Source organism: Nomascus leucogenys, chromosome 12, assembly GCF_006542625.1.
Source record: "Nomascus leucogenys isolate Asia chromosome 12, Asia_NLE_v1, whole genome shotgun sequence".
NCBI classification, from domain to species: Eukaryota; Metazoa; Chordata; class Mammalia; order Primates; family Hylobatidae; genus Nomascus; species Nomascus leucogenys.
Genome location: NC_044392.1, coordinates 85,740,410 through 85,755,318, shown reverse-complemented (window position 1 = coordinate 85,755,318; position 14,909 = coordinate 85,740,410). Strand labels below are relative to the sequence as shown.

The 14,909-nt window shown below is 40.5% G+C and overlaps 1 protein-coding gene across 1 annotated transcript; it reads left to right on the top strand.

Moving 5' to 3' along the window:
• The first annotated feature begins 6,673 nt into the window (after positions 1-6,673).
• LOC115837581 (60S ribosomal protein L36a-like) lies at positions 6,674-7,048 on the top strand. The gene has a single exon (XM_030823655.1). The coding sequence runs from the start codon at positions 6,674-6,676 to the stop codon at positions 7,046-7,048; it is 375 nt and encodes a 124-aa protein (XP_030679515.1).
• Positions 7,049-14,909: the final 7,861 nt, after the last annotated feature.

Sequence of the window (14,909 nt, the reverse complement as noted above, 5' to 3'; positions counted from 1 at the left end):
AGGAAGGCCTCCTTACTCCCACCCCAGTTGAAGTTAATCTTGCCCTTCTCTGTATCATTCTCTACTGTGTACATAATTCTATTATTGTGCTTAATTATATTTATTTGTTCATATGTCAGCTTCTCTACTCAAAATATTAATTCCTTGAAAGCAGGCCAATATCTTATTGATCTTTGAAAAAGCAGAGTATCAGAAACATAATAGGCACATTATTCACTTCACGCAACTAAAGAAACAAGGACTAAATGTGCAAAATTGCCAAGTAGTTCTTGAAACATTTTGCACGGCCGAGAAGTCAAACAACATTCAGTCTTCAGCACCTTTGCCCTTCTTTGGCAATTTCTTTCACTCCCTTGATTTCAGCTGTTCTCATTAGGATTACCAAATCTGCATTTCCATTCTTGAACTTTTGTCCAGATTCTAGGTTCACTTTCACTGCCTGCTGAACATTTCCACATGAAAAGCTCATGAATACCTCAACTTTCAATATACCCAAAAAGAATTTATTACTCCTCTGTCACAAATTTACCCTTCTTGCTGTGTTCTCTGTATTGGTTCATTGCTTCACCATCATCCCTGTATGACAAGTTAAGCACCTAGAATCAGCTTTTCTCCCCACTTTTGCATTCCCCACCCTATTCTCCTGTTGCCAAATCCTTTCAGTCTGCCTATCAACGGTCTTTTGCTTACCTCTTCTCTTTTCCACTTCTACTGAATTAGTTCAAGCTCTCAATATATTTCTCCTGACCAATGTAATAAGCTGCTAAGAGGCTTCCTGCTTCAAACCTTTTTAACACAACTCCCATTATGCTGCAAATAACTTTCCTAAAACAACAACATATTTATGTCGGTTTCCTGCTCAAAGACAACACTGATGGCTCTTCACTGGTGCAATTCCTCCTTCTGGCATGCCAAGGCCTCTGAGAGAGCCCCATGATCTCTCCTTTTCCTATGCATCCATCATTTTTTCATACTGCCCCACACAGTGCACACTCCATTCACACACCCTCTAGACATACCTCTCTACTCCTCAAACACGCCCTTTGCTGCCCCATCCCCAACAACATTGTTCTACCATACCGGTAGAACCCCTCTCACTCTTCTTCTCCATTTCCCTATCAATGTCCTATTCATCTTCTAGGCGAGTGGTTCTTAACCTGTACTCCATAGACCCCCAAGGGTCCAGAGGTAAAATTAAGAGATCTGTGATTTAAATGGGAGAAAAATTACATTTCCATTTTCGCTAACTCCTAACTGAAATGTAGTATTTCCTTTTATTGTGAATCTAGGCAACAAACAATGAAAATATTAGAAGCACATAAGACTTTGTCACAAATAGAAATCACAGATATATCCATATCACATTACAGTCATTACAGATATCTTGAATTATTATTTATGCTCATTACTACTTTAAAATTACAACAGTTATTACACCTGCAAATGAATTTTTTATTTAATGCCTTAAGAAGTGTACTTATTATTATATCACAATTTTTTTTATATTTCAAGAGCTATTTTGATACAATTGGTTTCAATTATAATCCTTTCTCTTTTATTTTATACATTCCAAACATTATTTTGAGAACAGGTCATTAGACACAATAATGGTTAAGGATGCCCGTCTAGGTTTATCCTGAACTCTACCACAAGATGTTTTCCCACGCCTCACCCCTATCCCACACAGTATAAATTAATATCTTCTTTGACCTGATTCCATCAACTAGTTGAAACCCCTCCTGAGGCTCTAAGGAGGCTTGCCTTCTGCCTGCCTTCTTTTGTAGTTATTTATTAGTCATTTACTAGGCTTTGAGATCCTGGGGATAGGAACATTTATTTCCTGTTTTTAAGTGGCCCGTGCTGATTGCATCCATGGTAGGTGATGAACCTGACTTGTGCTGAACACATTTCTTTTTTTTTTTTTTTTTTTGAGACGGAGTCTCACTCTGTCGCCCAGGCTGGAGTGCAGTGGCGCGATCTCGACTCACTGCAAGCTCCACCTCCGGGGTTCACGCCATTCTCCTGCCTCGGCCTCCTGAGTAGCTGGGACTACAGGCGCGTGCCACCACGCCTGGCTAATTTTTTGTATTTTTCAGTAGAGACGGGGTTTCACCATGTTAGCCAGGATGGTCTTGATCTCCTGACCTTGCGATCCACCTGCCTCGGCCTCCCAAAGTGCTGGGATTACAGCCGTGAGCCACCATACCCGGCCGAACACATTTCTTTTTCAGGGAATGTTTTAGGTTGATGGAAATCAAATCAAGAAAATAGACATGTTGCTAATGTATTCCGATGGCTGAAGCAAGTTTGTCAACTTGTAACACAAACTGAACTGCTCTGTTCTCCTACCTGATTTCTGTGTCTCAAAACAAGACAGGAAAACAAGGGCAAGGATGAAAAAGGTGACTCTAGAATTCTACCTTTGGTAATCCAGACACACAGCAATGAATAATTTATTTAAATATATATATATCTTTATGTATATGTGACTATATATACATATACTGCATATCAATGGTTTGGCATTCGGTATATAGTGTATACATTATATGTATACACAATATATTAAATATATATTATTTTATTTATAGTTCCATCACACAAGTAACAGTTTAAACAAGTTGGATTTGAACATTCACAGGAGAACATGTGGAATACTGACCAATCAAAAACCATCCATGCTTCAGGGTCAAAAAATGTATTTTTGAAACAATGATTTTTATTATTACTTGCTATTGCATAACATAAGGTCTTTGTGTGAGGATATGAAACAGTTCCTTCAATGAAGGTATTTTATGTTCATTGATACCCAAATCCATAATCTTAATGGTATGGTTTAAAGAAATAATGTAACATAACACATGCATGGAGCGCTCATCTCTGAACAATTAACGGAGATTGATAAAAATCAACACCAGATAAACACCCTTTTGACAATGAGCCTCATTATATGATGCATGGGAGAAACAGAAGTTGTGAATGATAAAGAAGATATAAAAGAAAATGCTGCAAGAGATTCAATTTAATACAAAGATGAATATTACAAATACATGTTTAACTGAATAATCAAATATTTAGTCATTCTTTTATGTTATTCCCACCAAAAAACCTAAGACATAACAAATGGCCCCAAAACCATCTGCTAGGAACATCCATTTGCATGCTAATTTTTTATAATTCATAGTTTGAAGTTATTTGTGCAAGCTTCCTATTCTCCTTCTTTAAATTTTGGCCATTTCTGTGTTCCCTGGCTCATTCCTGCTTCTTACAACAGGCAAGGGAATCACCAATATTAGTAGTAGTAACAATAATAATAATAAACACCCATAGGTTATAATGTTCTGTACCTTTTAATGTTTTAGTTACTAATATTTCATGTTAATTCTTATAAGAACACTGTAAGGAAAACAGGACAGGTATTATACTAAATATATAGGTAAAAGGACTAAAGCTCATGGAAGTTAAGTAATGTGCTCAAGTTCCCACAGCCTGTGAATAATGAATAACACAGTCAAAACATGCATCCAGGCCTAATGAGTCTGAATGCAGTTCTCTTTCTGTTTCCATTCTACCCAAGGAAGAGTTAAAGATCATATAACTCCATTTGGGTGATTTCTGAATCTAATTTCAGCTCCTAACCAATCATTGTGGTTAAAGGAATTATTTACCACAGATATACAGTAGGCACTTGGTTATTTTTTCATTTAATTATGCAACAAATAGTTTTTTTTAGCACCTCACATTTGCAAAGCCTATAAAATCGATTGGCAGATCCAACTGCCCATAAGCACTTAGGGTATTTACATTACAAGGAAATAACTTAGACCGGCATATTTTTAACTTTTCAGGATAGTTTTCAAAGGGGAGTCAACACAACAACTTATTAGTCATCTGCTTTATTCTTGTACCCATCCTAATTGTTAAGAGAAGGAAGGTAGAGAAGGACACTGTGTAGAAAATGAAAGGCTGTCATAGGGAACACTGTAGTACATCACCCAGATACCACCTCACCCAAGGTCATGCTCCCTCCCCAGGAGCAACCTACATCCAATGACTAATCTATGCATGGGTGCAAAGTCCAAGCCTCATTGTGGAGCCAACTGTGCCCCCCTCATGCATAGACGATCCCAGCCCCTGAACCCAAACTGACTGCCCACTCCTGCTTCCTCACTCTGTCATAGACATTAATCTCATGGGACAAGAAAGAAGGTTCTTAAATGGGATTATGGAGCCAAATTGGCAATTGACCAGTTGGTGTTGATGATCTCCTCACTTATAGTAGATGGAGCACAAATAGCCCCTGACATGTGTCAGTGGTGCTACTGTTAAAGTTTCCACCACTGGAGAACTGAAATGGTAATCCATTGGAAGAAAATGACTGGTAGGTGTAATGTCTCATGCACTTGAGAAATATGGGAGAGATGGCAAGTGTAAGGATAGTGAAGGCTATTTCTTGGGGCAATCAGTGCTTTTGGAGAAAGATAATGAAAGGCTGAGGGTGATTAATCAGCAATTGAAGGCTAATTATCAAAGTCAGAGCACCTCAATGCAGCATATAAAGAGTCTCATCTCCTTCAGTCAAGGGACAAAAAGCTGAGGATGAGAAACTGAACTTTATAAGTAGCAGAGTTGAATTCTTGGTTCCTCCGAGTCACTATGCCAAGGCCAAGATTCTGATTTGGAAGAAATGAGACCCTGAGATATGGAATACCATATCTTTGAAAACCATGAGTCACCAGGTTCTCCTGAACTCTCTGGACTTCCAGAAGTAACCCACTCCTCCCTGTAGAAATCTAGCATTTCCCCTGTGCTTGAAGATGATATAGAGGCCCCTATCTTGCAAGACAGAATGGATCCCCTCAGAACATTCCCCCAACCTGTCTCCCTGGTTATTCAACCATTATCTAGTATTAAGTCACAACAACACATAGTTTATGTTGAGCTGGGCCTGCTGAGTAGACAGAGACAATATCTGCAAAGAGCTGCAGAATCTAGACAACAGGTACCAATAGGAGACAAGAAGGTACATATGGGCTTGGATGCTGAGAGTGCTGGATCAAAGGAGGTAGAACATGAAGTTGGATAAATGAAAAGTTACTGATTTTGAAGCCCTCATTAGGATTATACATCCTGGCAAAGACCCTGGAAATTCATATTAGCACATTACTGGGGTGATCCTTTGAAGTTTAGAGAAAACAAAGTCTAGTAAAGAATGCTCCAATTGCCATGGCAGATAGTAGAAGAGGGATCAAACGGCTTAGAAAAATGGGTATACCAGCATACATATACTAAGACCAGAAAATCTACCAGCTAGCTTTGGCCTGCTGCAAGGCCCAGAGGACACTGTTTACCAAAACAATAAGAAATGCACTGGCTACAGGGGCACCAGCGTCACTGAGAATCTCAGTGGTAGCTGTCTTCTGTTGGCCAGGGCTGACAGTAATAAATTCCATTATAAAACTGAGCCCCTTGATAGCAGACTGGATGATAAAATCCTAAAATAATGGAGACCAGGTAGTGGAACATAGCCATGAGAAGTAAGGTGAACACTCGAGATTGGAATGGCAGCCTGGAGGGTCTGACTCACAGAGAGCTATGGAGATGATTAATAGAACATAGCACTCCTAAGGGAAATATAGATGGGATGGCAACAAGGGTACTGCTCAATTCACATAATCAAAAGAAATCAGAGACGGATGATCAGGAGGCTGTGGGCACATAAGAAGGCCAATCCCTTGCCCAGTTTCTGTACCTGAGCCAGTTTTGAGGCCCAGAACTGACTGACTGAAGGAAATGCTGGGTCCCCAGGAGGAAGGCTCTGCAACACCATGGCAAGTACACATGGTAATGATTCCCCATTCCAAAAGGGACCTATAGCCATTTACTCAGGCAACCATATACTGGGGACAGGGTAATTTCAAATATTTTGAAGACTGTTGGATCCAGGGTCCATGCTGACCTTTATATCTAAGAACTCAAAGCATCAGTCACCACCCTCTATTAGAGTGGAGACCTGGTTAGAAAAAAAAAAAAAGTCCAGCTCACAGACTCTCCCGGTGGGTACTCCAATTGGAGAAGACTTTTTTGGTAGTTGGCACAACCTTAGCATTAGTTTCTTGGCCAGCCAAGAAAGTAAAACAAAAACGATATTACAACTTGAGGAAACTGGAAGATGTTTGTGCCACCCTTAAAGACCTAAAGGACTTAGGGGTGGTGTTGCCACCTAATTTCCATTCAATTTACCAGTCTGGCCTCTGAAAAATCGGGTAGATCCTGAAGGATAACTGTAAACTACCACAAACTCAACCAAGCACTAGCCCTCATTGCAGCTACTGTGCCAGGTGCTACAGCAGATTAACAGCCTCTAGTACATGGAGTGCAGCCATTGATCTGGCTTATGCATTCTTTTCCATCTCTATGGGAAATAGTTCTCACAACAGTGTACATGCACAAGGCGGAGCTTGCCCAAGAGCTAATTTAACTCTCTTACTCTATATAACGATATGGTATAAAGAGACCTGGATCATGCTGCTGTGTTGTAGAGCATCACATTGGTCTGCCATATCAATGATATGTAAATTGGACCAGAATATCGAGAAGTAGCAAGTATGTTGGAAGCTTTAGTAAAACATATAACACTTTGGCTTTCCGTGCTGATAGTGCTCCAGCAAACATGGCAAACATTCTTAAAACCCACCCGACATTCTGTAAGAAGTGTGGCAAGCACCAACCCCACAAAGTGATGCAGTACAAGAAGGGCAAGGATTCTCCATATGCCCAGGAAAAGTGGCATTATGACAGGAAGCAGAGCGGCTATGGTGGGCAGACTAAGCTGATTTTCTACAAAAAGGCTAAAAGTACAAAGAAGATTTTGCTGAGGCTTCAGTGTGTTGAGACCAACTGCAGATCTAAGAGAATGCTGGCTATGAAGAGATGCAAGCATTTTGAACTGGGAGGAAATAAGAAGATAAAGGGCCAAGTAATATCCAGTTCTAAGAATCATCTTTTGTTTTATTATGAAGAAAATACAATTTTGATATTATGTTAAAAACAAATGTATCACTCTGATGGGCAGAGGTAAGCCCTACAAAGATTAAAAGGTCCGCAACATCAGTAAAATATTGGGAGAGGGTCCAATGAACTGGGATCATCCTGGGACATCCTCTCAAAATAAAAGAAGAAACTGCATCTCCTGCCTCCCACCACAAGGAAAGAAGTAAAATGTCTGGCAGGCCTCTTGAGCTCTGGAGGAAGCATATTCTACACTTGAGAATCTTACTCTAACCTATATACCAGAAAGCATGAAAGGCTGACAATTTTAAAGGCAGCCCAATGCTGGAAAGGGTTCTGCAGCAAGTCCAGGTCATGATACAAACAGTCCTGCCACTTGGGCAATAGAATACAACAGACTCTATGGGCTTACAGGTACTTGTGATGGGAAAAAACACTGTGTGGAGTTCATAGCAAGCCACGATATGGGAATCACAATTAAGAATTCTAGCATTCGGCCAGGTGTGGTGGCTCACGTCTGTAATCCCAGCACTTTGGGAGGCCAAGGCAGGCAGATCACAAGGTCAGGAGTTCGAGACCAGCCTGACCAGCGTGGCGAAACCCCGTCTCTACTAAAAATTCAAAAATTAGCTGGGCATGGTGGTGAGCACCTGTAGTCCCAGCTACTCAGGAGGCTAAGGCAGGAGAATTGCTCGAACCCAGGAGGCAGAGGTTGCAGTGAGCCAAGATCGTGCCATTGCACTCCAGCCTGGGCGACAGAGCAAGACTCCATCTCAAAAAAAAAAAGAAAAGAAAAAAGAATCCTAGCATTCTACCAAGATGGGTGAATCACAAAGTCAAGAGAGCAAGACCATCCTGGCCAACATGGTGAAACCCCGTCTCTACTAAAAATACAAAAATTAGCTGGGCATGGTGGCAGGCGCCTGTAGTCCCAGCTACTCAGGAGGCTGAAGCAGGGGAATCTCTTGAACCCGGGAGGCGGAGCTTGCAGTGAGCCAAGATCGTGCCACTGTACTCTAGCCTGGGCAACAAAGCAAGACTCCGTCTCAAAGAAGAAGAAAAAAAAAAAAAAAAGAATCCTAGCATTCTAGAGCAAAGGCATACCACCAGCAGTGGAAAATTAGGTACCTTCCAAAAAACACAGCTCTTGACATACCACTGGGCCCAGGTGGAAATGGCGGCATGGTCCACAGAACAGTAAATAACCATGCTGTCAGGACTGTCCACCATGAGCTGGATTCTGTCTACTCTGAAGACCAGCTGTAGCAGTGGGATACATCCCAGTAATCTTCTTGAAAGTTTTCACCCAGAAAAGAAACCCACCAAAACCCTGAAGGAGTTGTTCCCAGAACTTTTACCGGCAAATGGATCTGAGCAGCACAAGCAGTAAACTTTAATAGACATTTTAATGTGCTATCCAGATCACCCCTTCGCTTCAGGCCAGAAACACTCATTCCCCCAGCTACCATGAGTATTAGTGATGGACAGCTCACAGCCGATGGTTCCTTGAGATACTGCCCTCAGCTAATGAGAGCCATCTCTTCCAGTGTCATGCTTCCTTCCCAGAGCAACTGGCATCAAATGACTGATCAATACAGGGCTACAAAGGCTCACTGCCCTTGGCCCAGGGCCATTTTAGCTCCATAGTTCCTGAGAGTCAGCTGAGATATCTGTTGTGACTAGAATACAGTTCAAATTTTCTCTCCAATCATCCTGCATTCTTCATTCCCTTACAGGTGTTGATCCAAGAACATTCCCTAGTAAAATTTCTGCATGCTAATCTCTGAACTTTCTTCCCAGAGAATCTGACCTGTAACAGCTGTACCTAGAGTGGGCAATCTTTCCTTGATATACTGTTTTTATAACAAAAGCTTTTTTTAGATATGGGATCTCACTATGTTGCCTAGACTGAAGTGTAATGGCTATTCACAGGTGCAGTCATAGCTCACTATAGCCTCGAATTCCTGGACTCAACTGATTCTCCTGCCTCAGCCTCCCAAGTAGCTGGGACTACAGGCACATGTCACCACACCTGGATGCAAAGGCTTTTTATAAACTAGGATTTTAGAACTTTGAAAAACAAAACTCACATGGCTGCCCTAATGTTTAATCCACAATTTCAATTTCCAAGTTGTCTTTCAAAAACTCATGTTAAAACTAAAAAGTCATCGGGGCCATAGAAATACCTATACTCTATATCTTTGTAGCTATTTATTTAAACAGCTGTTTTATTACATTGTAAACATATTTTCCCATTCTATGAAATCAACATTATTGTTAAATTTTATATCTTTCTTCTTTCATAAAATGATAAAAATTCATTGCCTACTATTTCATTCAGTTTCTACTGAGAAATAATTACAAATTCTTAAAACTTCACATCATCAGTATTATCAATCTGCTGCCTTATATACTGGTGTAGTAGAAGAACTACTGAACCAGGCATCTAGACTTCTCAGTTTAGCTTTTTTATGTGACTTTGTATTACTCACTTTATTTATTCATTTAACAAATATGGTGCAGTGCTTGGGGTGTTTCAGAAATTGCACTTAATTCTGAGCAGAAAGAATAAGGAAGACAGGCAGCCCCAATCCTCATGAAGATTAGAACCTAACGGTGAAAGCAGACATTAAACAAGTCACGATATAAATAATTGTTTGACTAACAATTGTGATATGTGTTCTGAAGAGTAAAGCCACAGTGTCATGAGTGTGTAGAACAGAAGGCCCTAACCTAGCCTAGGATGCTGAAATTTCTTGAGGAAATGGCATTTAAGTTGAGATATAAAGAACAGATGAAACTTAGCAAGATGAAATGGGGGAAAGAGATTTATAGACAGAAGGAACTTTATACTTGAAAATTCCATAAAGGGAAGAAGCTTAGTATGTTCGTAGAACTAAAGGAAGGCTACATAACAAGAGAAGAGCAGAGACGCAGGAGATTGGGAGCAAGCCATATCACACAGGGCCTTGCACATCAGAGGGACAGTTCTGAACTTTATCCTAGGTGCAGTAAGAAGCCATTTCAGAGTTTTAGGCAGAAAAAGACACAGATTTCCTTATATCCATAATGGTGATAATAACATCTGTCTGCTTACCTTATCAATTGCTAAGAAGATCAATAAGATATTGGATGTGAAAAAAAATCACGAGAGGGCAGAGCAGGGTGGCTGAACAGAAGCCTTCACCAATCATCCCCCACTCAGGAACACCAAATTTAACAACTATCTACACACAAAAAAGCACCTTCATAAGAACAAAAAGTCACATGAGCAATCACAGCACCTGGTTTTAACTTCATATTGCTGAAAGAGGCACTGAAGAGAGTAGGAAAGACAGTCTTGAATCACCAATGCCACTCCTCCCCAACCCCTGATAGCAGCCATGTGGCGCAGAGAATCCATGCATTTGGGACCGGGAGATTGCCCAATGATTGTGGGACCCTGCATTGAACTCAGTGCTGCCATATCATGGCAGAAAGCAAAACCAGGCTAAACTCAGCTGATGCCCACCAACGGAGGGACCATGTAAACCAACCCTAGCAAGAGAAGAATTGCCCATCCCAGTTGTTGGAAATTGAGTTTTGACAAGCCTCGCCACCACAGACTAAACTGCTCTGGGGTTCTAAATAAACCTGAAAGGCAGTCTTGGCCACAAGGACTGCAGTTCCTAGGCAACTCCTAGTGTTGTGCTGGGCTCGAAGCCAGTGGATGTTGGGGACACGCAACCTAGTGAGACACCAACCAGGGCAGCTAAGGGATGGCCTGCACCACCCCTCCCACAACCCAAGGCTATCCAGCTTGCAGTAATAAAAGTAGCTTCTTCCTTCTACTGACAGAGGAGAGGGAGGATTAAAGAGGAGTTTTGCATCCCAGATATCAGCTCAGACACAGTAGGACAGGGCACAAGGCAGAGTTGCAAGGTCCCCATTTCAGACCCTAGCTTTCAGACAACATATCTAGACACACTTTTCACCAGAAGGGAACCCATTGCCTTGAAAGGAAGGACCCAGTCCTGGCAGCATTGCCACCTGCTGACTACAGAGCTCTTGGGCTCTGAAGAATGAGCAGCAATACCCAGGTCATACACCTTAGGTGAGACTCTGAGCTGTACTGGCTACAGGTGAAACCCAGCACATTCCCAGCTATGGTGGCTATAATGAAAGACTCCTTCTGTTTGATAAAAGCAGACAGAAAAGTAAAGAGAACTTTGTCTTGCACCTTAAGTACCAACTCAGTCACAGTGGGGTAGAGCACCAAGCAGTCTCTTGGGGTCCCCGATACCAGGTGTTGGCTCTTGGATGGCATTTTATGTCCTGGGCTAGAGGGGAACCTACTGCCCTGAAGGCATCTCTAGGTCCACCCAGGGCCTGGGGGAACTCGTGGCTCTGAAGGGAAGGGTACAAGCCTGTCTGGCTTTGCCACCTGCTGACTGTAGAGCCCTAAAGCCTTAAGTAAATATAGGTGATAGGCATGTAATGGTTACAGCAGGCCTTGGGGAAGACCCAGTGCTATGCTGGCTTAAGGTCTGACCCAGCATAGTCCCAATGGTGGTGGCTACGTGACTGCTCATGTCAACCCACCCCAACTCCAGGTGGCTCGGCACAGAGAGAGGGAGAGAGAGAGAGACACTCTGTTTGGGAGAAAGTAAGAGAAGAGAAAAAGAGTCTGTTCCTGGTAATTGAGAGAATTCTTCCAGACCTTATCCCAAACCAAGGCAGTACCTCCATGAATCTGCAAGAACTACAGTATTACTGGCCTTGGGGTGCCCCAATACAGACATTATATCACAACACCCTAGTCCCTTTGAATACATGGAAAACCTTCCCAAGCAGGACAGGCACAAACAAGCCCAGACAGTGAAGACTATAATAAACACATAATTCTTCAGTGCCCAGACACCAATTAACCTCTACAAGCATCAAGACTATCCAAGAAAAATGGCCTCACCAAACAAACTAAATAAAGAACCAAAGACCAACCTGGAGAAACACGTGACTGTTCAGACAAAGAATTCAAAATCTGTTTTGAGGAAATTCAAAGAAATTCAAGATAACACAGAAGGAACTCAGATTCTATCAGATAAATTTAACAAAGAGATTGAAATAACTTCAAAGAATCAAACAGAAATTTTGGAGAGGAAAAATGCAATTGGCATACTGAAAAACACATCAAAGTCTCTTTATAGCAGAATTGGTCAAAGAGAAGAAAGAATTAGTGAGCTTGAAGACATGTTATTTGAAAATATACAGTTAGAAGAGACAAAAGAAAAAAGAATGAAGCATGCCTTGAAGACCTAGAGAATAGCCACAAAAGGGTAAATCTAAGAGTTATTGGCCTTAAAGAGGAGGTAAAGACAAAGATAGGGGTAGAAAGTTTATTCAAAGAAACAATAATGGGCTGGGCATGGTGGCTCACACCTGTAATCCCAGTACTTTGGGAGGCTGAGGCAGGCAGATCATGTGAGGTCAGGAGTTCAAGACAAGCCTGGCCAACATGGCGAAATCCCATCTTTATAAAAAATACAAAAAGTAGCCAGGTGAGGTGGTGTGCGCCTGTAATCCCAGTTACTCAGGAGGCTGAGGCATGAGAATCACTTGAACCCAGGAGACGGAGGTTGCAATGAGATGAGATTGTGCCACTGCACTCCAGCCTGGGAGACAGAATAAGACCCTGCCTGAAAAACAACAACAAAAGAAATAATAATGGAGAACTTTCCAAATCTAGGGAAAGATATCAATATGCAAGTACAAGAAAGTTATAGAACACCAAGTAGCTTTAACCCAAATAAGACTACATCAAAGCATTTAATAATCAAACTCCCGAAGTTCAAGGATAAAAAAGCCTAAAGGCAGCAAGATAAAAGAAATGAATGACATACAATGGAGCTCCAATATGTCCGGCAGCAGACTTTTCAGTGGAAACTTTACAGGCCAGAAGAGAGTGGCATAACATACTTAAAGTGCTAAAGGAAAAAAACTTTTACACTACAATAATATATACAGTGGAAATATCCCTCTAACATGAAGGAGAAATAAAGACAAACAAAAGTTGAAGTATTTCATCAACACCAGACTTGCCCTACAAGAAATGCTAAAGGAAGTTCTTCAACCAGAAAGGAAAGGATATTAATGAGCAAGAAGACATTATCTGAAGGTACTAAATTCACTGGTCATTGTAAGCACAGAAAAACAAAAATAACATTAACACTGTTAACTGTAGTATGTAAACTACTCATATCTTAAGTAGAAAGACTAAATATGAACCAATCAAAAATAATAACTACAACAACTTTTCAACATATAGACATTACAATAAGATATAAATAGACACAAGGAAAAGTTAAAAAGCAGGGGGACAGAGTTAGAGTGTACAGTTTTTATTAGTTTTCTTTTTCCTTGTTTGTTTGTGCAGGCAGTGTTAAGTTGTCGTTAGTTTAAAATAATGGGTTATAAAATAGTATTTGCAATCCTTGTGGTAACCTCGAATCAAAAAACATACAACAGATACACAAAAAATAAAAAAAAAAAGATTAAACCATACCACCAGAGAAAATCACCTTCACTGAAAGGAAGACAGGAAGGAAGGAAAGAAGAAAAAGACCAGAAAACAAATAACAAAATGGCAGGAGTAACTCCTTCTTACAATAATAACATTGAATGTAAATACACTAAACTCTCCAATCAAAAGACATAGAGTAGCTGAATGGATTTTTTAAAAAAATTTACCAAGCAAATGGAAAGGAAAAAAAAAAAGCAGGGGTTGCAATCCTAGTCTCTGACAAAACAGATTTTAAACCAACAAAGATCAAAATAGATAAATATGGGCATTCCATAATGGTAAAGGAACCAATTCAACAAGAAGCGCTAACTATCCTAAATATATATGCACCCAATACAGGAGCACCCAGATTCATAAAACAAGTTCTTAGAGACCTACAAAGAGACTTTAACAGTGGGAGACACACAATAACAGTGGGAGACTTTAACACCCCACTGTCAATATTAAACAGATCAACATGACAGAAAATTAACAAGGATATTCAGGACTTGAACTCAGCTCTGGATCAAATGGACCTAATAGACATCTACAGAACTCTCCATGCCAAATCAACAGAATGTACATTTTTCTCAGTGCCACATGGCACCTATTCTAAAATCGACCACATAATTGGAAGTAAAACACTCCTCAGCAAATGCAAAAGAACCCAAATCATAACAGTCTCTCAGACAACAGTGCAATCAAATTAGAACTCAGGATTAAGAAACTCACTCAAAACCAAACAACTGCATGGAAATTAAACAACCTGCTCTTGAGTGATTCCTGGGTAAATAATGATATTAAAGCAGAAATCAAAAAGTCCTTTGAAACTAGTGAGAACAAAGAAACAATGTGTCAGAATCTCTGGGACCCAGCTAAAGCAGTGTTACAAGGGAAACTTATAGCACTAAATACCTATAGCAGAAAGCTAGAAAGATCTCAAATCAACACCCTAACATCACAATTAAAAGAGGTAGAGAAGCAAAAGCAAACAAATCTAAAAGCTAGCAGAAGACAAGAAATAACTAAGATTAGAGCAGAACTGAGATAGAGACATGAAAAGCCCTGAAAACAGGAGCTGTTTTCTTTGAAAAAAATAACAAAATAAATAGATTGCTAGGTAGACTAATAAAGAAGAAAAGAGAGAAGAATCAAATAGACACAATAAAAAAAGATAAAGGAGACATCACCACTGACCCCATAGAAATATAAACTACCATCAGAGAATACTATAAACACCTCTGTGCAAATAAACTAGAAAATCCAGAAGAAATGGATAAATTCCTCAACACATACACCCTCCCAAGACTAAACCAGGAAGAAGTTGAATCTCTGAATAGACCAATAACAGGCTCTGAAA